The sequence below is a fragment of the Leptosomus discolor genome, chromosome 9 (genome assembly GCF_034619465.1).
Source record: "Leptosomus discolor isolate bLepDis1 chromosome 9, bLepDis1.hap2, whole genome shotgun sequence".
Taxonomy (NCBI): Eukaryota; Metazoa; Chordata; class Aves; order Leptosomiformes; family Leptosomidae; genus Leptosomus; species Leptosomus discolor.
In genome coordinates, this window is record NC_141399.1 from 48,183,594 (window position 1) to 48,209,402 (window position 25,809).

The following is a 25,809-nucleotide window of genomic DNA, read 5'->3' on the forward strand; positions in this document are numbered from 1 at the left end:
TTGCTGGAGCAAACAAGTACTTTGCAAGCCCAGAAGCTCCCTGGGGACCACTTATTTCTCCTAACACTGGCCATGGTCCTGCTGTTTGTTCCTGTCACAGCTATAAATGCCTGGCACTGCTGTCCTGTGCTGGGCAAACCCAGTGCCATTCCCTTAGAGGTGACTTCTGTCCATGTGTGACCCCACATCTCCCTAATCCAGCCTCTCTGCGCGCAGGAGGGAACTGCTCCTAAGTGGTTTTCATGAGTGAGGTGCCAAGGCAAACGTGCAGACTGGAGGCCGCCAGCATGAGGATAAATCCTGGCCTTCCAGAAGAACTGGGCAGACAGTGAGTGAGTGTCAGTCATCACCACAGTCGCTGCTGTACCCCAAAGGCGACATGAAGGACCTCTTCCTACGGCTTCCCATGGAAATCCGTGATCAGGGCAGAAAGGTCTTCACCAACGCTGCAGAAAGCAGTGGACCCCGGCCTCGGGATCATGCTGGGTCACAGGTCAAGTGGGAATTAGGCAGAGAGCTGTTCTGTGAGAGCCAACAGAGCTTTGGTGGAAAGCAGAGCCAACACTTGCCCGCACTTCTGCACGTTCCTCCACCATCTTGTTTGTGTCCAATGCACCAGCGTAGGGCCTATTCCCATGAAGGACTCAACTCCTGGTCCCACCAGCCCCAGCTAAAGCAAATCCCACTCTCGGCCTCCTGACAAGAAAAAAGATGCACAACAGTGTAAAGAGCTTCACACGAATGTCACTGGGCCGGCCAAGGATGCCCCTGGAGAGGCCCTACCGCAGCAAGCTGTGGTGTTCCCCTTGGCAGATCCTGCTCTATGCTCCCCCGTACGCCATGCTCCCCAGCCAGGGCTGGAGGACAGAAAAGCTGTTGGAAACGGGGCTTAAGAGTTGCACAGATCGGAACTCAGAGAGAGGCCTCCAGGATCGTCCAAGAGGCACTAGATCTGTAGCAGCAACCAGAACAATCCCAGACTGTCAGGGTCCACGGATCATGCCAAAAGACCCTGCTCCTCCTGCTCTCTGAGCCAGCTGGAGCACGATGGCATGCTTTGACTGCGCAGCCAGATCCACGTAATGGCTCCCAAGGTTTCTTCAGTGTTTTGGAGGACAGTTACCTTTAACTGTGTTCTCCTTTCAAGAAGAGCTTTGAGGAAACAGGGTTCCTTCACCCCCATCTTCACTAAAGTATTAATGCAGATGAAAGGAAGGTGTTAATATTAAAGCCCAATGTCCCTACCATAATAAATGCGTGCAGACATTCCCACACAGAATGGAATAACTCAGCTGAAAAGTGTTATTTATCAAGGATATATGTATTGCAGATAGATCTTTAGGTTCAAAATGTCTATTGAGATATTACAAGAGGAAGCAAGCACTGGAACAAGCCCGGTCTGTCCCGTTACACCTCACCAACCGTATCAGTAAGGGGAACCAGGTCAGTAGTTTGCAACAGGCAGAGCTAAATGATGCGGTTTGCAGCAAGCAGTAAGTTTGCTTAAATCGCCAACCTCTGGCTGTCTTTGTCCCATCATTAACGGGACTGCCCTCTAACCAGCTGAAGGAGGAAGAAACTACCTGTTCAAGTTGCAGCATGATTCAGATGGTTTTTTCATGCAAGAGGAAAGAATACATTTCCCAACCACCGTTAGAATACCTTAGATACCGTAACAAACAGCAGTAAAAAGGCTTTGGGTGTTTTCCACACTTATCTCAAGTTTAATTCCCGTTCTGGGTAATAAAAGTAACTACAAGGAAAAGCCTGTTAGATTGGCTGGACTGCAAGGCTTTTCTCACGTGCCAGGTAGGAGTATGTGGTGCCTGGTAGCACCATACCACATACAGTCACTGCTATGGCTAACGAACTTGCCAAAACACTATTTCATTATACACAGGATGCACTTCATGTCTCTTCCAAATACGACAGAGACCCAGGAAAATTTCTCATAAATAACCCCCGAAAAACATTCTTCAGCCATGTTGCATGAATTTTTTGTTCTCTGCAGAATGGCAAGACAGAGTCCGCAGCCCGCAGTTACTTCCACAGTGCAAAGCTGAAACAGAGGGGCAATCGTCTCGGGTGTGAGCATATCAAGGACAAGGAAGAACAAGTCCCTGCACGAGCAAGGGATTTTCCCCATCCCATGCTGTGAACCTTGCTGCCACGTGCCCCTACAGAGGTCGGGGCCCTGCCAATTCCTGGTACCGCTTTCCTGGCAAATGGAGAGGTGGTGCCGTTGATAAAGAACCAAGTGATTGACTCCCAACCTCCGGGCCCAAAGGCCAGGCAACAACTACAGCCGAGTGCAAAATGTCTGCTCTTGAGAGATGGGACATGAGCATAAGAACATTTAAGTTCAGAGAAGGAAATGTTGGTGTTAAAAGATGAAGGCTACCTGTGCAGTGCAGGGTTTTAAAAAATTGGGCAGAGAAGGGAATACACTGGCTTGAACACTTGCTCTGGGTGGGCTCCCTTTGATACCGTCTTATGTGCAAAGGCTTTGGTACTTTAGTCTGAAATAGAACGGAAAATCGACAGCTGAGAAGGAAAAACACAGCTGCTTTGTCAAACAGGTCATGTCAGCTGGGGATGCTTTGGAGACAACGTGCTGGGAAGAAGATCTGCAAGGGAGCAGCCAGTTGAGGAAACAAATAATATTTACATGCCCTGCTTGTGGCACTGGAAATAAAACCTTCTTGCCAGGAAGAAATTCAGCCCAACCCTCCTGGCCCCACCTGCTCCTGGGGGAGGGATCACGCTATAAAAGACTCCAGGCAGTGAACAGAGATGCACAGCAATTTGGGGCTCTCCAGGGAATCCTCCTGCTCTGGTTGTGACCATGGGAAAGAGAGTGGCTGTCGTGCTGGCTGGCTGCGGGGTGTACGACGGGAGCGAGATCCACGAGTCTTCGGCTGTGCTGGTGCATCTCAGTAGGGAGGGGGCACAGGTAAGAGGCACCCTGGCAGGCTCCTGCCCCATCTCTGGCTCTTTTTGCCCTGCTCTGCTTTTCCACCTCTCTCTCTCGCCAAGGCACGTGTCTCTAAGGAGCTTTGCAGTTTGCCAGACAAACCACAAGCTCCTCGGGTAAACTGGAGTCAAAGCAAACAGCACAGGAGCTGCTACAGCGAGCGTGGAGCACTCCCTGGGCTCTGCTTTGCTCTCGCAGCTTTGCTGTACGAGAGGACTGGCTTCGTGCTCTGTGTTGAGCGAACCTGAAACAAACTTTCCTAAATGCATTCTCTATTCTTTTTGGCTTGCCCTTCCTCTTTTCTGCTTCAGGATTTCTGTTGAAATGACTACTATTGGTTTTGTCTGTTTGAAGTTAATCTTTTTAAAACCCCAAAGATTAGAACTGGAAATAGACAAGTTCTTGTGAGTTGAACTTGAATAGGGGTAAAGAAGGCGACCCTCAAGCAGCTGCTCTAATACGCCACTAGTCACGATAGCCGCTCTGAGAGACGGGAAGAGGAGGCAGAGAAGCCCTGTGGAACACTTCCCTCAGCTCTGAGCCACCCATAAATCCGGGTCAGAGCCATTCTTCTGGGAATCAGAAGTGCTCCATTAGATACAAAGGCACAGTGGTGATGTACCCGTGCTGCAGAGCCAGCCCACCCACTTCCAAAGCCTTCAAAACGGGCATTCTCTGGCTTAAAGCGAGACTCATCCAAACCTTTTCTCCGCTGCGTGTCGTTTTGCCTCTCCTTCTCTCCTGGAGCTGCTGCAGTCGCTTCCCTCCTGCCATGCCCTGAACTGCCAGGCTCGGAGCACGGTCCTGCCCTCATCCCTTGATCAGCAGGGACCTCTCGTGGAGGAAACTCAGGCGTTATTTCAACCCTCTCCTTTTATTTTTCGGTCACGCTTGCCTAAGGAAACAAAGAATAACATAGCATAGCTCGGAGTACTTCGGTTGAAGGGGACCTGCAATGTTCACCCAGTCCAACTGCCTGACCACCTCGGGGCTGACCAAGTTCAAGCTCAGGGCATTGTCCAAAGACCTCTTAAACACTGACGGGCTCGGGGCATCGCCCACCTCTCCCAGGGTTTGACCACCCTCTCGGTGAAGAAATGCTTCCCAACGTCCAGCCTAAACCGCCCCTGGGGCAGTTTTGAAGGACTCCCACGCGCCCTGTCCCTGGATCCCAGGGAGGAGAGCTCAGCACCTCCCTCTCCATGTCCTCTCTTCAGGAAACTGCAGAGCAATGAGGTCACCCCCCAGCCTCCTCCAAACTAGACAAACCCAAAGTCCTCAGTTGCTCCTCACAGGACATTCCTTCCAGCCCTTTCACCAGCTTTGTCGCCCTCCTCTGGACACCTTTGAGTACCTTAACACCCTTCTTAAATTGTGGGGCCCAGACCTGCAAAGGTTGTACAGTCCCAAAATTTATCACCCATCTGTCTGCCACCCTCCACTCTTTAATTTCTGCATGTGAGCTTGAAACAGTTCTGAAGGAAGGCGAAGTGTTTTCCAGAAAAAAAAAGAAATACTCTAGCTTTGGGAAAACAGTGGGTGGGGAGAAGAAACTCAAAAGTCCTCTCTTTGAGGGAGGCATGTGGTTTGGCAGCAGCTTGGTGGGTAGTCAGCACCCATAGGGGATGGGTGGCTTTGGGGGGGCAGCTGGGGCAGGGCTGGGGCTGCCCCAATGAAGGTGACGGCTTGGGACGCAGATGCAAACCTCTAAGAAATGGTTTTACCCATGGGACATCTCGTCTTCCTAGGAAGTAAAGGAGTCGCTGCTCCCTCTCCAGCAGCCCCCAAAACCAGCAGTGTGGGCTAGCTTCTTGGCTTTCACCTACAAATACCCTCATTCCTTTAAGGTCAGGTTAAATGTCCCGGTGCAGAAGCCACAAAAGACCTTTCTTTCTTTCTCCTCCCTATGACAACAACCTTCCCGATGCCAGTATCAGGTACAGGTGAGCCTGAAGGTCACTGCATTCACCAGCAAAGATCCTTCCTAATGAACTCAAGCATTTCCAGTCACAACATGCTTAGAATACATGACTGAAAGATAACAGACCTTTCCCCTCACTCCCCAGGCAGAGGTTTATGCTCCTGATGTTGACCAGATGCACGTGGTGGACCACGTGAAAGGACAGCCGACTCAGGAGAAGCGCAACGTGCTGGTTGAAAGTGCCAGAATAGCCAGGGGCAACATCAAGGATCTCGCTCAGCTGGATGTCAAGGGGCTGGATGCCCTCATCATACCAGGTGAGACGGCCCGTGGGGTCTGCATGCTCAGACTCTTGGGGGCAGCCTTGAACGACGAGGGAGTCATGGGCTGGAGGGGAACCGGGGAGAGCCACTGGGGAAGAAGCCATGCTGGAAGCAGGGACTGGAAGGACAGACATCTTCCCTCTGTCCTGGCACTGGACGTAGGTAGGAGCACACGCCAATGCAGAAGTTCATCCCAAGGGGAGAGGGCAGATAACTCCCAACTGAATTATTCTCTGTACCATCTACTGAGCGCTTTTTTTTTTTTTTTAGACTGTAAAACTATCCCCTCCCTCACCAACATGCCTAGCTCCTTACCAGGAGAAGAAGAGGCTGAGACAGAGCCGGGGGTGACTCAAAAGCAGAAAGCTTGGTCAGTTTGGCAATTCATCTTCAGGGAAAGTAGGACCTGGTGTGATTTCAGAGGGGATGGATTAGGCCCGGAGCAAGGATTAAGAGACAAGCGCAAACTCGTCAGCGTGTTCCACCATAACTCAGAGAAGAACCCATGGGTGAAACACAGCACCCAGCAGACAATTGGTACCTCCCCGCTTCAGTTCTGTACGGAAGCAGGAAAGGTGCTTTGATGTCTCATCTCCTGGCAGTCAGCTCACCAGGGTTCAGCTTGTCTGGTTTTATCCACGTTGGACAAACGCTGCCATCCACCAGATCCATTTTGGCATTCTACTCACTAATACCCGAAAAAATCCTGCCCCGGAGTGCTAATCTTCCAGCGTAATGTTTCTCTTTTCTCAGGTGGCTTTGGAGTGGCGAAAAACTTGAGTACTTGGGCCACCCAAGGCAAGAACTGCACCATCTCCAGAGAGGTGGAGGATGTCCTGAAGGCGTTCCACGCTGCCAAAAAGCCCATCGGCCTGTGCTGCATTTCCCCAGTGCTGGCGGCCAAAATCTTCCCAGGCTGCGAGCTGACTGTGGGTCACGACACGGAGTGTGAGAAGTAAGTAACCCTGGAGTGCCGATGTGAAACCACACCACGAACGCCACAGAACCAGCAATGCCTCCCCAACGCATGTAGCACCCTGTCCCAACTCCCCTGCCCGGCTACCTGAAGTCTTGTTATTTCTGAGAACAAACGATCCACGCCATGCGTTTATTACATTAACCCTGGCTGATAAATGAAATAATCAGAGTTTCTGGTGTGCCCCTTGTCACCTAGATATTCCCCTATGTATGTCTTCTGTTAAAACGAGAAATCTGATTTTACTTTTTACAGTTTTCTGTACTGGGGGTATTTTACCGTACGGGGGCACAAGAAACTGCAAGAACCTTGAAGGAATTAATTAGATTTAGAGTCAGGGAGATGTTCAGACTTCTGGAAAGGAGAAGTCTGCCCTTTCCTTGCCAGAGAGTAGAGCAGGAGGATACCAGAGGGAACAAAGAGGAGCAGCAGAAGGGCAGGGGAGCTCGTTTCCTTCCACCACGGAGGCTCTCACCTCAGACGGACGCCGCTCCGCAGCCACACTCTGCTGCAGCCGCTGCCTCTAGAGCGAAGCGTTTAAGATTTAACGCGAAGAGTTAACAGTCAAAAGCTGAACCCCCTCAAGTGCCTGGAAGAATTGCTTTACTCTTTGCCAGCAGACCAGGGCTGTACCAGCCCGATTGTTTGTATTTTTGTATATTTCATTCCACAAGTCTGATGGCTTAAAATTACGCACTTTATTTTAAATACAATCTTGCGTTTGCCTCCCCAATGCACGTAGCACCCCGTCTCGTGCACCTCTTGGTCCCGGGGCATTAAAGACAGCAGAGCTCCAACTCGTAACGTTGAGCAGATCCTCGGCGGGAAGAGGATGGTTGCACAAGACCTGGTAGCATTAAGAGAGGGAGGGGGTTAAACTGGCCTCACTCACCGGGCAAAGCTGTGACTGAATTCTCCCAACGGCAGGGAAGGAACCGTGATGGCTCTCGTCAGGAAGGGCTAGGAAGTAATGTCACCTGTAGGAAGCTGATGAAACCCCCCCCCCCAGCTAAACACAAAGTCTGGGGTGGGCAGAGTGAAGAAGTGGAACATCTAGGTCTTATTTTGGGTTTACTTCAGATTTTTAGCTCACTGTAACCTGGAGGTTTTCCTGGTTCTATAGTCCCAGAGAAACTCCACTCACAGGAGAAGATCTGGATCCTACTGAGCAGGCTTTCTGTAGGGACCATCCATCTCCGTAATCAACCGACTTTTCACTCCAGGCCCTCGTCAAATCGCTCTGTGTAATGGCAGCTTCCCCACACAGGGTTTATTCTCTTCTCTCCTTGTAGATGGCCTTACGCCAAGACTGCAGAGACCATGAAGGAACTCGGTTGCAAGCACGTGAACAAACACGTCACTGAAATTCACGTGGACGTGAAGAACAAGCTGGTGACCACCAGCGCCTTCATGTGCAATGCCCCTATTCACGAGATCTACGATGGCATCGGAAAAATGGTCAAAGAAGTGGTCAGGCTTGCCTGAAGGCCACAAAGCCACAGAACCCATCTCCTCTGGAGCGCTGAGCTTTGGATAAGGTTCTTCCCCTTTTACACCCACATGTCAACAGGCAAATTCCCACTTAAACGGAGTTCTTCCCCCCCCCACCGGCCCACTGGTGGCTGCTGAGGAGGAAGAACTCCAGAGTAATGAGAGAGTTGCCATGTTCTGCCATGGAGACACCACTTGCTGACAGCAAACTGGCAGCAATTGCGGTGTGGGCATGCATCGAGCCGGCATGCAGAAGCCAGGTTGCCCTGGGGCTCAAATACAGACGCTGTCTTTGGCCCCCGAGCGGCTGAGGAGCTGCCCGAGGTCAGCCACGACTGGGCTGACCTGACCCGTGCCCTTCATGCATCAACAGGAATCGGTCCCTTTCTGAGATCCCCTACTCATCCGTCTTTGCCAGTACTTCAAAGCTCCACCACATAGCTCCACCACACAGAACAGATGAATTTGCGGCAAAAGGAAGGAACACGGTTCTGCTACTGAATAAAACTTGACAATTTTGCATCTGCTGGACTCTGCTTTCATTTTTCGCTTTTTACTCGGGATTAGGACATGCTTTTAGTGCCACCGGTTGGCTCATGAGTGGGGAAAACGATGCAGGAAGAAGTCGCCAGCCACAACCCCCACGTGTTTTGCTAGGATTTGTCAGAACCCAGACTTGGGCATGAACATAATGTGGGCAAAAGCAGAATCAAAGCAGTGTTAGCATCCAGGCCTAATGGGAAGAGGTTAAAATTCTCATGTATTAACCCCCCAGCCTTCGTTGTCACCAGCAAACACGCTGCGTTTTTACAGCTTCTGGGCCTATAAGGTGTCGCTGACACGTTATGGCCCAAGCCATGAGGGTCAAACAGCCCAAACGCCTCTCACGGTTCTCCCTTCTGCTCTTCGGGGACTGGGAAGCCTGAGGGAGAGGGGTCTGGCAGGGGGACGGGACGGCCACTGGCCGCTGTCACCCCCTCCCTCCCTCCCGCCGCCCCCTCTTTCTCTCAGCGACGCCCCCACCCACAGGAGGCGCTTCTGAGGGAGGGTTCCGAGGCGGTGCTCGGGCCAAGCCGAGCCCCCGCTCCCCGCCGGGCCCGGGGCAGCTCCGGGCCGCGCTGAGGCGCCCCGGGGTCGGGTGGAGGGGGGCCCTGTCGCCCCGCTCACCGTCCCACCCCTCCGGCCGTGCCCATTGGCTAGCGCTCCTGCTCCTCAGGGAAAGCGCGGGAGATGATTGGCCGAGACGCAGCTCGGGGGGCGGGACAAGGCCTGCGGGTGCCCCGGTGGTGAGGCCTTCGGCGCCAAAATCCCAGCGGTGCCGCCGGGAGGGTTGTTGTGTGAGAACGAATGATCCACGTCACGCATTTATTAATTCACCTCGGCTGGAAAGTGAAATAATCAAGAGGTTTTGGCCCTTACATATTCCCCTACGTACGTTTCGAGTTAAAATCAGAAATCTGATTTTACCGATTTTTCCGCAATGGGGGTATTTTACCGTACGGGGCACAAGAGGCTGCGAGAATCACAAAGGAAGAGCTTAGATTTCCCCAACGTCGGGCACTTGTAAGGTTCAGCTGGTCAGGGTGCTGGGCCGCCTTGTCTAGACCGTGTTTTTGCCGAGAAAGGCTGGAGCAGGTGATGCCCGAGGTCCCTTCCCACCCGGCGTCCCGTGACAGATTGATTCCATGATTGACAGATTTTTGGGTCAGGAAGATGTGGAGATTTCTGGAAAGGAGGAATCTGCCTACCCTCCCTACCCCTAGGAGGGCACCAGAGGGATTAGAGGAACAGAGAAGCAGCAGAAGGGCAGGGGAGCTCAGAAGCCTCACCTCAGACGGACGCCGCTCCACAGCCACACTCTGCTGCGGCTGCTGCCTCTAGAGCGAAGTGTTTAAGATTTAACATAAAGAATTAACAGTTAAAAGCTGAACCCCCTCAAGTGCCTGGAAGAATTGTTTTACTCTTTGTCACCAGACCACGCTGTACCAGCCCATTTGTTTGTATTTTTGTGTATTTCTTTCCACAAGTCCGATGGCTTAAAACAATTCACTTTATTTTAAATACAATCTTGCATTTGCAGCCACTGAATATTCCTGCAAATATACAGCGCTTTCATCAGCTAACCTTCCTTTTCTTTGGCAAAGAGATTTCCCTAAATGTGTGAGCAGCAGGAAGTAAAGCTGCAGCACTCTATTTACTTACTTTTTTTTTTTTTTCAGTTCAAAGAACCCACTAAAAAAGGGGGGAGGTATATATATTTATATATATATAAATCACCATAAGGCAGAGTATAAAAAGCTGATCCCTGCAAATATGTCATATAAAGAGTTCACTACAGCTGGGCCCAAACCAAGACATTAAACCAAAAACTTCAGCTGCTGGGAAATAGAGATTGACACTGCCTGGTTCCGAGTCCTCTCTTTACCAAACCATAATCATTTGACACGTGGTTTTTAGCCAGGGAAGGATCTGAATACTGCCACTGAAAAATGTGATTTGTGTACTGAAAACAGAGTGCAGAGGTCTTAGGAGCACAACCAGCAACCACTGCTACGTGTAAACAGGTTAGCGGGTGGTGACTGTTCACAAACACAAGTTTATGATCATCCACTTAAAAAACCACATTGACCTGTTTTTTCCTGCTGTCTCAAAAGAAATAAAAGGCTAAAAAAGTGAGGCACCTACCAAGTGTATATACACATGTGCAAAAATAAATGAAATTCTGTTTCAGTAAAGGCTGGTCTTCTTCATGATCCGCAAGAACTCTTGCTCGTTCACTTCCCCATCCCCATCTCGGTCTGCCTCGTCGATCATTTCCTGAAAGATATTTGCATTCGGAAATCAGATGTGGATTAGAGCAGGGTTAGAATTATTAATCCAGAGTTAGAACCACTTTTTAGTAAGTTGTATTGGAGGGGACAGCGTTAGCTCAACGTCAGACCTGCTACGCTACAAAATATTTACTAAACCAGACGCCGGTATGTTTTTATAAATGTATTTATACAAAAGTCTGCACAGAAAATGTTGTGTTATAGGAACTGTCCTGGAAGAAACAAAGTGCTCGGAGCAGAGCTGCTCCTTTCACACCACCCTAATGCCACAACCCCACAACTCTCCTGACGCCACCTCGGCGGCCGTGTGCGCTTAACCCGCCTTGGGCCGCCGGATCCGCTTCCTAATCGCAACTGGACAGAAGCTTCTGCCAGGAGGGAGCGGGCAGGGATTTCCCTAGTGGGAAGATCCCCCCAGGATGCCAGAGGACAGCACCTAGGACTGGGAGACTGCTGCCTGCACCCCAAAACTGACCCCGAGGGGGTTTCCTTCCCCCTCCCAGCGACAGCCTCCCCTCCCTCACGCTCTGGTGCTCGGCAGAGCAGACGGCTCAGCCCCGCAGCGAGCAGGAGATCCGGACTGTGACTATTTCCAGAGCATTAATCAAATGTAAACATGAAACCCAGGAACACACGAACGTCCCGTGAGCGTCTCCCGATGCCACGGGCGCAGAGGGTTTGTGTCCGAGGCCGTTTCACGCAGCAGGTACGAACCTGCAGCTCTTCATCCGTGAGATTCTCCCCCAGTTCTTTGGCGACACGTTTGAGGTTTTTGAAAGAGATTTTGCCGGTTTCATCGTCATCAAAGAGTTTGAACGCTTTGAGAATCTCCTCTGTGGAATCTTTTTCAGCCTTAAAGAAGTAAGAGTAAGTTTAAGGGAAACAAGCAGTGGTTCTGTTGCGGGTAACAATCAAAATAAAATTATAAAAAACCAGACAATTAATGTGTAAGGATCTTAAAGCTCAAGAAAAGAAAATATAGGGCACTGCTACAGAGTCATCCCTGTCACGTGTCAATATGCCTGACAGCTTTCAGCAGGCCAGAGCTGGTTTTAACCCATGATAAAAATCAGTTTTTCCCCTTTTCTCACACGCACACACAAACCTGATTGTTAAAGAAACTTCTTGATGACGCCATTATTTCAATCTTCCCTTGAAAAATGCGGTAGGGCAGTCCCCGTCTTGCCATTCTAACCGGTACGTAGTTTGTTGTTAAGATTAAAACAGTGCTTTCATCTTCCCCTAAAGCCAGCCGGAGGCGGGAGGTGCTCAGCCCTTTTCAAACGGGCTTTGTCTTTTAAAAACCCACGTACCATTTTCTGTGTCATCACTGCCAAGAAGTCACCGAAGCTGATTTTTCCTGTTCCTTCCTTATCGATATCCGCTATCATTTTCTTGATCTCTTCTTTTTTAGGTTCAAACCCCAGCGCTCTCATGGCCACCTGGAAGGACAAAAAAAATTATAAATCATGCAAAACTATAAACAAAACCATGGGGGGTAAAAGAAGTTGAACTTTATGCCACATCGTGTTAAAACACGCATTCTGTGTCTCAAGGGAAACAGCCAGGTAAGGGGCAGACTTAGAGCAACGCTGCTCTACCCACGAGGGCACATCAAGATGCAGAAGACAGGGACACAACCACTCGTAAGCCAGAGCTGTCCTTCAGTTAATTCAGGGATTCCCTACACACAGTCGTCCCATCGCATCCACCCCCAGCTCAGAGCTGGCAAGACCTTGGAGGGTGAGAAATGTTTTCTCTGAGAAGATTTTGGGTTATTTTATAAAGTGTTAGCGTACCTGTTTTGGTATATACTGCTGTAAATTTCTTGTGATGGGCACTGGGAGCATAAAGAGTCCTGCTTTGATTAATATTTTGAAGAAAAAAATCCCAAGCTGCCACACAGTGCTGTGGAGAGCAATTGCCAAGGCTACTAGAAAATTGAACGTTATTCCATTCCTGTCAAGGGAATTGCGACTAGTATTCCCTTGCAATGAGAAACAAGACAGTGAATAATAGTAGTAGTAGTAGTAATAATAATAATAATAATAATAAAGCAGCTTATTTCAGGCCCTGGTGTAAGCAAAATGGCTAAATGGAAGACCTCGAAATGTCTTGACAAAATAACTTCAAGACAAGCGACTCCACGGCAGAAGTTTCCGTCGTAGCTGCAGCCCTGCCGAACTCCAGCGACCTGATCTGAGGGCACCGCCGTGGCAGCTCTCAAGCTGGCAGACCACAGGGAATGTGAATCGGTTCATTTTTCATTCTAGTGACAAAAATCTTGTTTCAATGAATGTTGGGATAATGCAATCCAAACTTTGCTTTTTGGGACAACGCTCCTAGGAGCAGCACAGCCCAGGATGCCTTTACCCGCAGACACCCCTACACCGACACGCTTCACTTCCTCCTCCTTGGAGAAGGGACAAGCAGCCAGTTTGAGAGGGGGTCTCCTCCCTGCGGTCCTACCTAACAGGGATGCCCAGCAACCAGGACGGGCAAATGCTGCAAGCACAACAAGTCCTGTTTACTGATCACTGTTCCTCCCAAGGGACAGGGCTGGGGAGGGACCCAAAATGTTTTGCAACAAATAAAAGCATGAAAATGAATCACTTTGGTGCCGTCCCCAGCTGGGGTAACCTCATTGGCGAAGCACGCCATCCTCTGCAACACGTCAGAGGGGGAAACCCCCACCTTTTTAACAGCCACAAGCCCTTTTTGATACTTTACTAACTGAGAAGGAGACAGCATAGACAATACAGACCTGTCGGTGTATTTTGGCCAGCTTGGCTGTAATTAAAAGAGGGGAATGTCCCTGTTGACAACAGGGTTTTATGCTGGGGGTGGGGAAGGAAATCTTCCCCGTTTAAGGTCGTTCAGGCGTTTCTGCCCCTATTACTTTGTCACTGCTGTGGAAAACCCTTACCTTTAGCTCCTTCACATCTATGCTGCCGGTGCCGTCTGTGTCAAACAGGTCAAAAGCCTCCCGGATCTCCTGCTTCTGCTCCTCGGTGAGCTCTAGCTTGGGACTCCCTTTCTTCCACTGGGACGCGGCTCCCAGCGAAGGCTTCTTAAAGCTGGAGGCCTTGGCACAGCAACACAAGAGCAAAGGAGGATCAGGCCGCCGCGACGCGCCGGGAAGGCCGGGGGAGGCCCGTAGGACAGCGGCCGCCTCAGCCCCTCAGCCCTCACCGCGGCCCCGGGGCCGCTCCGGGCTGACAGGGGCCTCCCCCCGCGGCCCCGCCAGCGGAGCGGAGCAGCGCAGGGCCCGAGGCCCCCTCCCGCCGCCGCGCCGGGCCGGGCCGGGCCGCACTCACCATCCCGGCGGCCGGTGCCTCGGGGCGGCTCCGGTCCTCGCAGGCCGAGATCCAATACCGCCCTTTCCCATTGGCTAACGCCCGTCCGCCGCTGCTATGGCAACAGTCCCTCCTATTTGGTGGCGAGCGGAGGCGGGAGGCGCTTAGGCGATAGGTATTGGCCAACGCGTGGAAGGGGCGGATCCAAGAGGTGACTGACCGGGGAGAACAGCCACTCCTCCTCCCCTCAACGCGATTGGACGAAGGGAGGCGACCGCGGGCCAATCAGCCAGCGATACCCGGCTAGCGCGATGCTCAGCCCAGGGCGGGCGGGAGGAGAAGCGGCGGGAGGTGGCGGAGTGGGCGGGGTTCTTCTGGAAGCGTCCGCGCTGATTGGTGGGCGGGCGGGAAGGGCTCGAGCCGGGGGGGCGGAGCCGGGCTGAGGGTAAAGGCGGGCTGCGGAGGGCTGAGGGCGCCGCCGGTGCGGTGAGTGGGGAGGGGTCGCGGTGAGGGAGGCTGAGGGGTGCGAGGAGGCCTGGGGGGTCATGGGGGCTGTGGAGGGGCAGGCTGGAGGCAGCAGGGCGGGGGAGTGGGGGGCTGGAGAGCCGAGGGGGGGGGGGAGGCAGTGAGGCAACGTGGGGTGGGGTATGGGGAGGGAAGCTGGGGCTGGGGGAGGCCGCAGGGCTGCGGTGTGAGGAAGGGCAGGCTGCGGGGGTGCGTGAGGAAAGCTGGGGGTGTGTGGAGGGGGGCTGCAGGGGTGGGGTGGGGTGGGGCTGTGGGGTGGGGGGGGCTGAAAGAGCCAGAGGGGAAGGTGGAGACAGGGCGGTTCCTAAGGCGCATTTTGGAGCGGGGTAAGGCCTGTGGTGAGGGAGAAGCGAGGGGCAACGGGAGGGTGGATCACCCTGGGCCCATGCTTTCAAACCAGCTTGGTGTGCCTGGCTGGGTGGGCACCAAGACTGCTTTTTTTTTTTTTTTTCTTTTGTTGTCTTTTTCCTTGCCATTTCAAAGGGATTTTTCAGAAGAATAAAAGAACGGTGCTAAACTGTGAGGCTTGCAGAGCGAGCCAGGCCAACAGATGCGTTTACTCACGTGAGGCATGGTGCTGTGCTCCCCTCCCCTTGCTGGTGGGCACCAGGGAGTGCCAGCCTTTCTTCCCTGCTGTAGAGCAGGTGGACGTGGTGCTGCTGAAATGCCTGAACTTCAGTTTTATTTTGTTGTTCCGAGCACCCTTGAGCAACTGTTGTTTTTGAAGAGGACTTTGCCAAAACCTGCAGTTCTGTTCGTGTTATTTGGAGTGTAAATGTTCAGACTTAAAGGAAGGGCATGAAGCTAATCCTGGCTAAAATAAGATGGTGCCTTTGTTATCATGGGGATTTATTATCTTAAAATTATGCCTTTAAGAAAGCTCTTTGATATCACTGTTACTCTTGTACTGCTCATTTTGTTCAGCAGGGCAGGGAGAATTAGCTCTTTTCATGCTTCTGCTTTAGCATAATGGCTTCAAACCTTAATTTCTATAGCTATAAATGTGTTTAAAATAATAAAGAAAGGATTATATAATGAATAAAATAATATTCCTCTTTCTTTAAAGGAACTGAGTTGGTAGTGAATCACCTGAGAAATGGCCACGCGCCTCAGATCGGTGAGTTGAGGACTGAAACGGCGCTTTCTGCAGATTTGTCTTGCAGAAACATGTTTTCATGGATACTTCTGAACATGACTAGGGAAGACGTGAGGCTGTTCCTGTGTCGGTACTGGCTCTAGAGATATTGGTGGAGGAAATAGGGTTTTCCAAGGAATCACTTGCTGCCGTTGGTTCCAAAGAGATCCAGGAATGCTCCCACCCCCTCCAGGAACACCTGTGGCTTAGTCAGTGCTGCTAAATCAATTGGTCTGGAGACTTGGTTACTCCAGGGTCATTTCTACATGTCTTATAACGTTATTTCGTGTCGTGGTGCAGATAAAGGCCCAGTTGAGGTCCCTGAGATCTACTAGACCATCGTAACCTCTTTCTGTGGTTACTGCACTGGATACAGGAGGTTAGAGTATGAAAGGAGTAACATTTTGCCTAGCTCAGAGGTGTTTGGGCATTGCTTTTAGGAGTACAATTTATTAAGCTGTTCTGTTGCATTACCTGTGGGTCTTATTTATAGAGAAATTTCTACCTTCTGACCTATTTTCTCATGAATTCATATGAAGATGATTGAAGACGGGTGAATCTCGAGTATTTGGGAAACAAAAAACCAAAAAACCCCAAGTAGTGTCATGGTAGAGAGTGTGAACAGGTTGTATCTTGACAGCACAGCACTAGATGGGTAGGAATTTCTATCCAAAACCCTTTATCGGTGTGCATAGCCTGGCTTTCTGCCTGCATTTTTTTTAAAAACCAGCTAATTAATCCAAGTGCAGCCCTGTCAGCTGCAGTTGTGCTGCTTCTGGTCACGGAGTGGGTTCATCTGGTGCTTTCCCGGGAGGGGTGTGCACCAGATTGGGTGGTGTGTTAGAAAAGCACACAGAAGGTTATTTAAATGGTCTGCCTCTCCTCCCCAGTCCCAATACCGCCCTTTGCTTGGGCGAGTGGGGAGCTACCGTACTAAAAAAGCTGGACTCTCTCTTCTGTACTGGTGGAAAATGATGCCGAGGTCAGAGCCAGACAGAGGGCGTCGTTCTGCCGCTGTAAAACTTTGGCTCAGCCCCTCCCAGCGCGGGGTGCGGGTCGGACTGGCATGGGAAAGGGGAAGGCGGGTTAAAATACCGGTGGAACGGAGCGGCTGCCTTTTGGGGAGGAGCCGCAAAGGCTAGAGCCCCGGCGGGGAGAGGACGCTGCAGAGGGGAGGGGTGTGGAGGTGCTTAGAGAATCGGGAATCTGTCGAGTAAAGCCAATGCAAAGCTGTTGTAGTGGGGGGGTGCCAGGAGAGTGAACTGCAGAGTCCTTCCTCGTGTGTTCTTGCTGCATCATCTCTTCCCTGGCAGCTGCCAAACCCAAACAGACCCCTGGGCCGACCCCTTAGAGCTGCTTATAAGTTATTTTAATCAGACTGTGCTTTGCAGGCACCGCTCTAAGTCGCTGCTTGTGCTTTCCTGTCCCTGCAGTGAGCTCCTTCCATTTCTGGGGTGGGCTGGTGGCACTTTGCAGTAGAACCTTGATTTAAGGATGTAGAAATTTCTGACTGATTCTTGTCTTTGTCTGGTTTCACTGGGTTAAAATTCCCTTCAGCTCCATAGTGTAGCTGCAGAGGTGGGGTTTTGTGTAGCTACAATAAGGAGCAAATCTATTTGCAGCCAGGATGGAGCACTCCTTGTACAAAAGCTTCCTCAGGCTCGTGGCCTGTACGTTCTGTGTTGGTGTTAAGGTCTTCAGTCCCACTCCAGTTTGAGTGACCAGACTGGAACCTGTTGGTTAGTGACTCTAGCGATTGATTTCAAAAAGCTTAAAGAGAGAGAGGAAGAACCAATGCCTAACTAAAAGGGATAATCCTTGCCTTTACCCCATTGCTTTCGTGGCTTGGGGGTGCCAAAGGTTCACGTGCTCTGAAAATGGTTCCGCCCTTGCTGATGGTGACAGCTTCAGGGTCCAACTGATCCGTGATCCCTGCCGTGTGGCTGAAGCCAATTCTGTTCGCCTCGCCCTCGGGGCAGAGTTTGTCAGGGCCAGCCCTCTTTTTCTCCCCTACTAGTGAGCCACTTGGTGATGAGGCAGAGTCCTGCCAAAATACAAACCAGCATGGGAGCTGGGCGGACTGGGAGGGACTGGGAGCATGTCTGATCAGTTACAGTGATGGTGTGGACATACTGCAGAGTCTTTTGTTATCTCAGTTTAGACTCCTCCAATTCAACCAGCTCCTGACTAGTTGTGCGAAATCCCACCATGTTAAGATCTCGGGACATTCAGAGCAGTTTCCTTGCGCGCTTTCATGCTCAGCTGCTCCCTGAAGTGCTTTTCTCCCCGTCTCTGCAGGCTGGGAAGAAATGTACGGTGATCGGTGGGTCCGGATTCTTGGGCCAGCACATGGTGGAGCAGCTCCTGGAGAAGGGTTACGTGGTCAACGTGTTCGACATCCAGAAGAGGTTTGACGATGACAGAGTGCAGTTCTTCCTGGGAGACCTTTGCGACAAAGAGGTACAGACTAACGATGGAATGGGACGTGGGTAGATAGGAAGGGTGTCTGTTTAAACGAGTGTTCCTTCAAACAGCTTGCTGAGCCTCGCCTGAGGCCCTGAAACACCTGAAGGCCTTGCAGAGGTTGTGTAGTATGTAGATAGGCCCCGCAGCCTTCCCTGAGGAGTTTTCAGCAGAACCCTCATCTAGAACATTGGAAAAAATAGACTTGACGTCTGCTTGAAGCTGGAAAGGACAGAACTCGTTTCTGTGTTGTGATTTGCATCGCTGTTAGCTCAGGTACCCCCTCTAATTAGAGCCACTGCTGGTAATTGCACATGGGTGCTCTCCCAGCTAACCCCAGCTGCGGGGGAGCGGCAGGGTGCGGTGTTCCTAATGGGTGAGGCGTCTGGCCTTGGCTCGGTCACGCCGGGGAGCCTTGGCAAAACCGAGGTGAAGAGCCGTCTCCCCCCCGGTGTGAAGCGTCGCGTCTCGGAGGTTTATGACCGTCCTCTCCAACAGAGACAGTGCCGTGGGGCGCTGCTGGCTGTGAAACCTGCTGCTGGCTGGGTTTGCTGCCTCCTGCCTCCAGGCGATTTGGAGTCTCGTTCCTGCACTTGAGACTATTGCAGGTGGTTACTCTGGGCAGCCTCCAGGTCTCGGGAGGTTCCCAGGTTCGTCTCTGGAAAGAAGAGGTGGCGTTGTATGGTTTTGCCGAGCAAGGAGAGGACGTTGCGAAGGTCCTGGTCGCTAATCCTGTTCCAGCTGCTCACCGTTATGGAAGGAGCCTGGCTTGAAATTTAAGGGCTTTGTTTCCATCAGAAAAAGAACTGTGTTTCCTTTCCTGCCTCTGTCTTTCCCCCCTCAGTTGGCACCGTGGCCGTTGCTTCACTGCTGCCTCCTGTGATGTGTCTTCCAGGCTCTGCTCCCGGCTCTACAAGGCGCGTCGGTGGCCTTTCACTGTGCATCACCAGCACCTTCAAGCGACAACAGGGAGCTGTTCTACAAGGTGAATTTTATGGGAACCAAAGCAGTCATTGAGGCCTGCAGAGAAGCTGGAGTGCAGGTAAGGGCAGGAAAGCACGTGGAGGCTGTAAGACACTGGTGTGACGTTATGACAATCACAGGACAGACCCATTTCAGTCTAGTTTGGTCAAGGGGCAAAGGTCTCTGAGATACTGAATTCCCACTTGTCCTGTGAAAATTAGGAGGAGAGAGAGGCTCTGTTGCTCTCCCGCTTGGTGTCTGGTGTAAGCTCAGTCCATCTTTGCCACGGAAAACCCACACGCTGCAGGGAAAACCTTCCTGACTGCAGGGAAAGCACCCATTAAAATTTGTCCTCCTAGATGCCTGGGAATCACCCACGGGAGAACCATGACTGACGAGTGGATTCTTTCAGGCTTTAATCAGGGGACAGCTCTGAAGATAGCTTTTCCAGCAGTGGAAGTATTCGTGGGATCTATTACCTACGTGAATTCTTTGACATACAATGAGAAGGAACACACTTGTGCCATAAGCTCAGCCTAATTCGGTTTAGAAAGTCATTTGCCCGCAAAAGAAAGAGCCAGACGAAACCAGGCTGCTGTTCAGACAAGGCTGTGGCTTTGTTTTTCCCCTGATGTTATTTTGGTCTCACATGAGTTTTCATTTAAATTCTTAGTAGATTTTTCCCTTACTTCGGGCAGAAATGTTGCCTCCAAAGCCTGCATCTTGTGCAGTGTCCCTGTACAAACATAGAAGCGATAACATTAAGGATTAAATGGTGTCTAGCACGTAGGACTCTCGGCCCCACAGTTTGTTGGGGGTTTTCCCCCCTCATGTAATAAGCGGTTGTAGGAGATGGGCCACGTGGTGTTTCGCTCCAGGCTTAGTCTGGATTCTGTCAGAGCTGGGAGTTAAGTCTTGTTGGAACTTGTTGGATCTGGTCATCTTTCTATTACAGTGTAGATCTTGTTTAAAATCACGTGTTTCTCATCACTCAAATGCATCCCTGACTTCCTGTTTTGGATCTACCAGGGTATGTTTTTATCCAACAAAAACATCCAAGATAAGAATTCTTTTTTTTTTGGTTTTTTAATCTACCGTGATACTGTCATCACCAAGATGAGCAAGTATATCTCAAACTCTCGTTGCACGTGAAGTGCTAAAACGTGCCGAGCCAAGGGGGCGCTCTGATTTTCCTGGAGAGGTTTTCCCCTTGGCTGGCTGCTTTGAATGTCTGTTGAAATGTTTTAACCTCCTTTAGGTAGTGCTTAACCGTGTGACAGAGCCTATTAAGAGTGAGAGTTCTCTTACCTGCAGTTTCAGACCGTCTTCTGTTAGCCCGGGTTCTGTCAGACTTAGTTTATTATTTGTAGAATCAGTCGATTAAACGTTATTATTGTCTTTACTCAGCCTTCGTAAATAATGACCCTTTTGTCTTAGTTTTTAATCTGTTTTCTCTCACATCTACTGCAGAAACTGGTGTTAACTAGCAGTGCCAGCGTCGTTTTTGAGGGCACAGACATAAAAAATGGATCAGAAGACCTCCCTTATGCCAAAAAACCTATCGACTATTACACAGAGACGAAGATCCTCCAGGAGAAGGTATTTGTCATCACGTGGTTATTTTCGATGCTTAGAACTGCCCTTCTGAAAGTAGGGCATGCCCCAGGGGACACGAGAGACTCTTCGAGACTGAGCAGATCTGTGTTCTCCAGATCTCTCTTTCGTTACAAAGCAGGATCTCGTTCTTACAGTTGCAAAGCAAATCTGCGCGGAGTCATGCATGCGTGGCAACGCCTGCCAGGGTTTTCAAAGTGTATCTAAACCAGAAAATTCCCTTCTTTTAGACAAATCTGTCGGATTTCAGCCCTCTTATTCGCAGGATGGAGGTTAGTGAGCTGCAGGTTCACTCGTGGTGTCCAGGGAGGTGTGGCAGGTGGCTGCTGCTCGCGGCTTTCCCGGGTGACCCGCGCCCTTTGCCCCAGGCGTGCGGACGGTCTGGGCCCGGGGTCGCGTCCCCAGCAGCTCTCCAGCAGTCCAGCCACCGCAGCAGCCAGTCAGGTCTTCCTTGGCTGGTGGGACTCCTGCGTAGTGTGTTCACATGACCAAGAGAGAATAAAGTAGAGCTGGGACATAAATGACCAGGGAAGCCGAGTGAACCACCACAGGCTGTTTCTAGAGAAAGAATAACAGAACTGGCAGAGGTGTTGCAAGAGCCATTGACAACCCCATTCCTTAACTGGTACAGCTTTGTTTGAAGAGCAGCTGAGGGGAGGGTTTTGCCTTCTCTGCTCCTACGGGAAGGCTGTTTCAGATCCCCGTTTACCTGATTTGTAGCTTGAACTTCCAGTTGGGATTGTGCAGAAGTCACTGGGGGAGGCAAAGAGGAGATGTGGACTGACTTAAGGAGCGTGCCAGCCTAATGACGCGTTGTAAGCGAATGCTATTGGCCATATACTGAAAATATTGTTAAAAAAGATCTAAAACTTTCCCCTACATCTGAATGTCCGCTACTGTGGACACTGGCAGACCTGTGTCCGTTCTGTTTCAGGTTCTTGATGCGGCAGGATTCGTGGTTTCAACGTGGCGTGACAATGTTTTAAATCAAAGGAAACAAACTTTTCTTTTTAGAACTTTTTTCAGTGGCTTGCATTGCAGCTGTGGAAAGAATCTGTGTGCTCTGTGCGAGAAGAATTTAGACTTGCTTCTGTACTGAAGCTGACAGTGTGTCCTCTGAAGTCGAGTGTTAGCCTTTGAGAGTTTTTCTTATGTGAAGAGCTTAATGGAAAATGCAGCATAAAACCATCTGTTTGTTCACAAGCACAACCACTGCGCAGTAAAGAGGAAGCTTGTGAGCAGCAATCGAGTCTAGCCCAATATGCTTGTCACTGTTGTGGGTGAAGCAGGGAAAGTATTCAGTGCTTGTTTGCATGTGGTGGTCTTGGGTTTTTAATAGAAAATCCAGCAGTTGTTAAAAATCAGTAGAACTTGCTGTTTGGAAACTCCCCGTGGAATTAAATCTTTAGCAAAGATGCCTTGTTAAATCTGCTTAGTGGTGCTGCCAGGGAGGTGGGATCACACCCCTTCTCCATGAGATCGAGAAGGCCTGTGATGGGAATCTTCCACTGGTTGATGCGAGAGACAAGAGACTTTGGTCCTTGGTGTCCTCCTTTTCTCCAGTGTGTCCACAAAGAGTTCATGGAGTGAAGGAACTTGCAAAGCTCCTCGTTTCTGTGGTGTTAAATGAGAGGGGCAAAGAGTTCCCCTCCTTTGCCTGCCGATTCATTAAGCGTTCAGTAATGAAAACAGATTTTTGTCTGTTTTTCTCATTAAAGAGAAGTGGGAGGAGAGATGGGAACCAAGGAAGGATTGTTTGGAAAGACACGAGTGAACAGCAGTTCCTCCCCTGATGCCTTCCCAAGGAGATGGGGGAACACCCACCCCCTTTTGTGAGGGTCTTGGGATATATTACTAAGCCCTATTTTTCTTCCCAGCCTTTCTCTCTGATTTAGTTCTCCCTTTTCCCTGCAGGAAGTGCTCAGTGCAAATGACCCAGGCAACAATTTCTTCACTACTGCTATTCGTCCGCATGGAATATTTGGCCCCAGAGACCCTCAGCTGGTTCCCATCCTCATCCAGGCAGCTCAGAGTGGCAAAATGAAGTTCATAATTGGGTGAGCAAGGCTCAGGCCTCTTCCAGCTTTTGTTAACATGGATGCTGAACCTGCAAAGCCCTTTTGGAAGGGAATAATATTAACTCAGTAGTGTTGTGGCGTGGAAAAAAGCACATTTCTTTAATTTTTCACTTGGGATCTGGGATTCTTTTTTTTTTTTAAATCCTTCAATGTTAGGGCCTCGTGCCCTGGGCTGGTAAGTGTTCATCATGCAGAAAGAGTATCAGGGGGGAAAGCTGACGTAGCTCGAGCTGCCTTTGCATTGGCTGAAGAGCTGTCCTAACTGTGAGAGCACCCAGATGACTTGCTGCTAATTGCATTAATATACGCTGCTGGTGTTGGAGGTTGTGGCCATTAAAAAGCCCCTGTGGCAGAGTTTTGGTATTTCTGATTGTAGGATCAAAGGTGTTTGCCTTGTCACTGAGCCTTGCAGAGCTTCTAGAGGACCACCAAAATTGAGCAAGAATAGTTCAAGCTCCTACCAAGGATGTTTTTATTGATTGTATTATGCTCTTGAAAAGAAATGAGCTCTTTAATTCAGAATAGGCTTTGATGACATGCAAGGAGCTGTTTGTGCAGGTGTGGGTATGTGCTTGGGTAGGAGGAGAAAGGACTAGGGCTGTGGTCTTGGTGCTGGGGTGGGTGGGTGGGTTGTTCTGGTTCTTATTCTTTCTTAGAGTTCACTCACGAATTGATCTCACCAACTGATCTGTGAGCGGCCAATGTGACATGAAGTCAAGGTTTCCCCTCCATGCGAGTCTGCGTTCTCTTCCAGCTCCATCTGGGTGTTCCTGCCGCCACGCTGGCCTGTACACCCCTTCCGAGAAAGCCAGTGACGTGGCCGTTCATCCATCAGCGCAGGAAACGAAAACGATTCTTTCTCAGGGCGTGGGATGGCAGCCATACTGGTTTTGTGGCCAAAGGAGTGTGGTGCTGGTTTTGTACCAAACCATTTGTTTGGTTTAGCTGGACTCTTGGAAGTGATACGCAGATTTATGTTCATTTTCTGTACCTGTGTAGAAATAAATTTACTACAATCAGTTAAATCTGTTTCAGCTAGGGCTGAAGGTGGCTTATTGAGGGAGTAGGTTAGAATTTCATGAGCCAAGAAATTCATAAGTGAAAGCTTGTCCTTAAATAACTTCCTTTGTGCTAGTTACCGCTCTTGTTTGTTTGTTCTGCTTCTGTGGATCACGGTGCTGATCCTGAGACCTGGAGGACCTGCAGCACCTAGAACCTTGGTAACTTGTGCGGTTTGAAACTGGTGCTGCTACAAGAATGTAAACTTTGACAAGAGCCGAGGCAGTAACAGCCTGTCCTCTGTCTCCCACACAAGATGCAGCAATCTCAGGGTATGGCCTGACATTGCAGCACAACAGGGTGGGAGAAGGAGAAACTTGGAATACATAGATCTGGTGGGAAAGGCCCTCCTTTTGCCCCAAGCAGATTTTTCAGCCTAACTTGCCTCAGGGCTGAACTTCTTCCTTTTCTCCACGCAGGGATGGAAAGAACTTGGTAGATTTCACCTATGTGGAAAACGTGGTCCACGGGCACATCCTAGCTGCAGAACATCTTCAGAAGGACTCTCCCCTGTGCGGGAAGGTAAGGAAGGACCTGGCGAGGGGAAGGGGAGTGGGTGGCCACTAGCCAAACTTCATCTGCAAGCCTCGCTTGGCTTCATGGGTCTGCTCTGTAGTTCGTGCTGATTTTTGTTGGTGCTGAACATCATCTTGGAGAAGAGTGGAGCCAGCGCACGCCAATGGGTCAGGCTTTGTCTGTCTGTGGGTGGAACGACTGGTCGCCCAACTGGTGACCACTGTGTGCCACCCCGTGGGCCAAGCCGTACGAACGTGCTTTAGCTTCGTGCTGTGAAACTCCTCGTGAAAGGAAATCCAGGCAGACCTGCGGCAGCCAGGGCGTCTACGTAAGACGTGGTCGTTTAGCTTTTACGACGGAGTTCAGACCAGGGAGAACGTTCTTCCTGGCACCCCCGTGCTCTGGGCGTGCACTGTCCGTGCAGCCGGGCTGCTTTGATGTGTTGTGTTGTGTCGTTCCGTTTGTTTGACCGTTTGTGAGCCGTTTTAACCTCTGGGGTGTCAGAAGCAGCTGGCTTTCTTAGCAAAGAAGGGGTTCCTCGCTTTTCAGAGGGAGGTGGTTACTGCAAAGCGGTTTCTCATGAACACGTGTCCTCAGTCTCCTCGGCATCAACGTGAGACAGGCCGTCACAGCGGTGAATTTGTGAAAACCGTCATGATCTTCTCAGCTGGCTTTTTGTCTTCCTCTCTTCCAGGCGTTTCATATCACAAACGATGAACCAGTTCCTTTCTGGGCTTTCATGTCCCGTCTCTTGACTGGCTTGAACTACGATCCTCCCAAGTACCATATTCCCTATTGGCTGGCCTATTACCTGGCCCTGGGCCTGTCCCTAGTGCTGTGGCTGCTGAGCCCCCTGGTCACCATCAAGGCCACTTTCACCCCTATGCGGGTGGCATTAGCCGGAACATTTCACTACTATAGCTGTGAGCGGGCCAAGAGAGACATGGGCTACAAACCAGTGGTGAGCTTGGATGAAGCAATAGACAGGACGCTGCAGAGCTACCCCCACCTACGCCGGGCTAAGGCCTGAGAAGTCCTAGATGGACTTTTTCTACTTGATTTTCATAATTGCTTTGACATTTTAACAGGAACACTGAAGCAAATGTCATTAATTCTGTGGAACAGTTTTCCCAAAGTCCCTCCTCCTTACCATTACCAAGATGGCTTTGTCTGGGTTGGAAAAAAACAACAGCCTCATGCGGGAGCTGTGCTAACTGTTCTGTTCTTTGATGTGACTTCTGGTTTTGAAACGGCCACTGAACCCTCTGGACTGTGAATAAACACCCTGCTGTGCCCTCTTCAATCCCGGCCCAGCACATCAGCGTTCCTTCATCTTCTCTCTCCACCCTTGTCCTCTGTTTTGTTGCTCTGGTGATAACAGCCACCTCTTCTCATCGCTGCAGGCCGGTTAATGAAGTGCTCCTCAGGACGGGTTCCTCTCTGTGGTTTGGCTTTTTTTCTATACAAGACCAATGAAAGAGGCTCATGCCAAAAAGGAGTTCTGCCACCATCTCTTAAATCATCGAAGCTGATTTCGTTATTCCCTCTGTGGCTGGTGGGTGATTTGGCTTCTCACTGAGGCATCAGAAGGAAACCTGGGAAGAGCCATGCTCGGCGCCTCTTTCAGAGGGAGCCTGTGCTTTT

General features: G+C 50.6%; 3 protein-coding genes across 3 annotated transcripts; 2 read left to right on the forward strand and 1 right to left on the reverse strand.

Moving 5' to 3' along the window:
* Nucleotides 1-2,845: 2,845 nt before the first annotated feature.
* On the forward strand, nucleotides 2,846-7,679 carry LOC104342599 (glutamine amidotransferase-like class 1 domain-containing protein 3, mitochondrial). Its single transcript, XM_009946245.2, has 4 exons — nucleotides 2,846-2,953; nucleotides 5,041-5,212; nucleotides 5,972-6,173; nucleotides 7,487-7,679. Exons 1-4 carry the CDS (start codon nucleotides 2,846-2,848, stop codon nucleotides 7,677-7,679), a joined length of 675 nt encoding a protein of 224 aa, XP_009944547.1.
* Nucleotides 7,680-10,358: 2,679 nt separating this feature from the next.
* CETN2 (centrin 2) lies at nucleotides 10,359-13,860 on the reverse strand. Its single transcript, XM_086470552.1, has 5 exons — nucleotides 13,834-13,860; nucleotides 13,443-13,601; nucleotides 11,830-11,958; nucleotides 11,231-11,368; nucleotides 10,359-10,502 (listed from the first exon to the last, which is right to left on the reverse strand). Exons 1-5 carry the CDS (start codon nucleotides 13,834-13,836, stop codon nucleotides 10,413-10,415), a joined length of 519 nt encoding a protein of 172 aa, XP_086326678.1. The 5' UTR covers nucleotides 13,837-13,860; the 3' UTR covers nucleotides 10,359-10,412.
* A 1,573-nt stretch (nucleotides 13,861-15,433) lies between these two features.
* Nucleotides 15,434-25,296, forward strand: NSDHL (NAD(P) dependent 3-beta-hydroxysteroid dehydrogenase NSDHL). The gene is made up of 7 exons (XM_009948141.2): nucleotides 15,434-15,454; nucleotides 17,771-17,932; nucleotides 18,831-18,977; nucleotides 20,369-20,497; nucleotides 22,427-22,569; nucleotides 24,069-24,171; nucleotides 24,860-25,296. The coding sequence occupies exons 1-7, from the start codon at nucleotides 15,434-15,436 to the stop codon at nucleotides 25,193-25,195; spliced, it is 1,041 nt and encodes a 346-aa protein (XP_009946443.1). The 3' UTR covers nucleotides 25,196-25,296.
* The last annotated feature ends 513 nt before the right edge of the window (nucleotides 25,297-25,809 follow it).

Excerpts from the sequence above, each read along its gene's own strand:
- LOC104342599 (XM_009946245.2), top strand. The coding sequence starts at position 2,846 with ATGGGAAAGAGAGTGGCTGTCGTGCTGGCTGGCTGCGGGGTGTACGAC. Across the intron at positions 2,954-5,040 it reads TCAGTAGGGAGGGGGCACAG|GCAGAGGTTTATGCTCCTGA; the intron begins GTAAGAGGCACC and ends CTCACTCCCCAG. Across the intron at positions 5,213-5,971 it reads GGATGCCCTCATCATACCAG|GTGGCTTTGGAGTGGCGAAA; the intron begins GTGAGACGGCCC and ends CTCTTTTCTCAG.
- CETN2 (XM_086470552.1), bottom strand. Across the intron at positions 11,369-11,829 it reads CAGTGATGACACAGAAAATG|GCTGAAAAAGATTCCACAGA; the intron begins GTACGTGGGTTT and ends TACTTCTTTAAG. Across the intron at positions 10,503-11,230 it reads TCACGGATGAAGAGCTGCAG|GAAATGATCGACGAGGCAGA; the intron begins GTTCGTACCTGC and ends AATATCTTTCAG.
- NSDHL (XM_009948141.2), top strand. The coding sequence starts at position 15,434 with ATGGCCACGCGCCTCAGATCG. Across the intron at positions 17,933-18,830 it reads GAGACCTTTGCGACAAAGAG|GCTCTGCTCCCGGCTCTACA; the intron begins GTACAGACTAAC and ends TGTGTCTTCCAG. Across the intron at positions 24,172-24,859 it reads ACTCTCCCCTGTGCGGGAAG|GCGTTTCATATCACAAACGA; the intron begins GTAAGGAAGGAC and ends CCTCTCTTCCAG.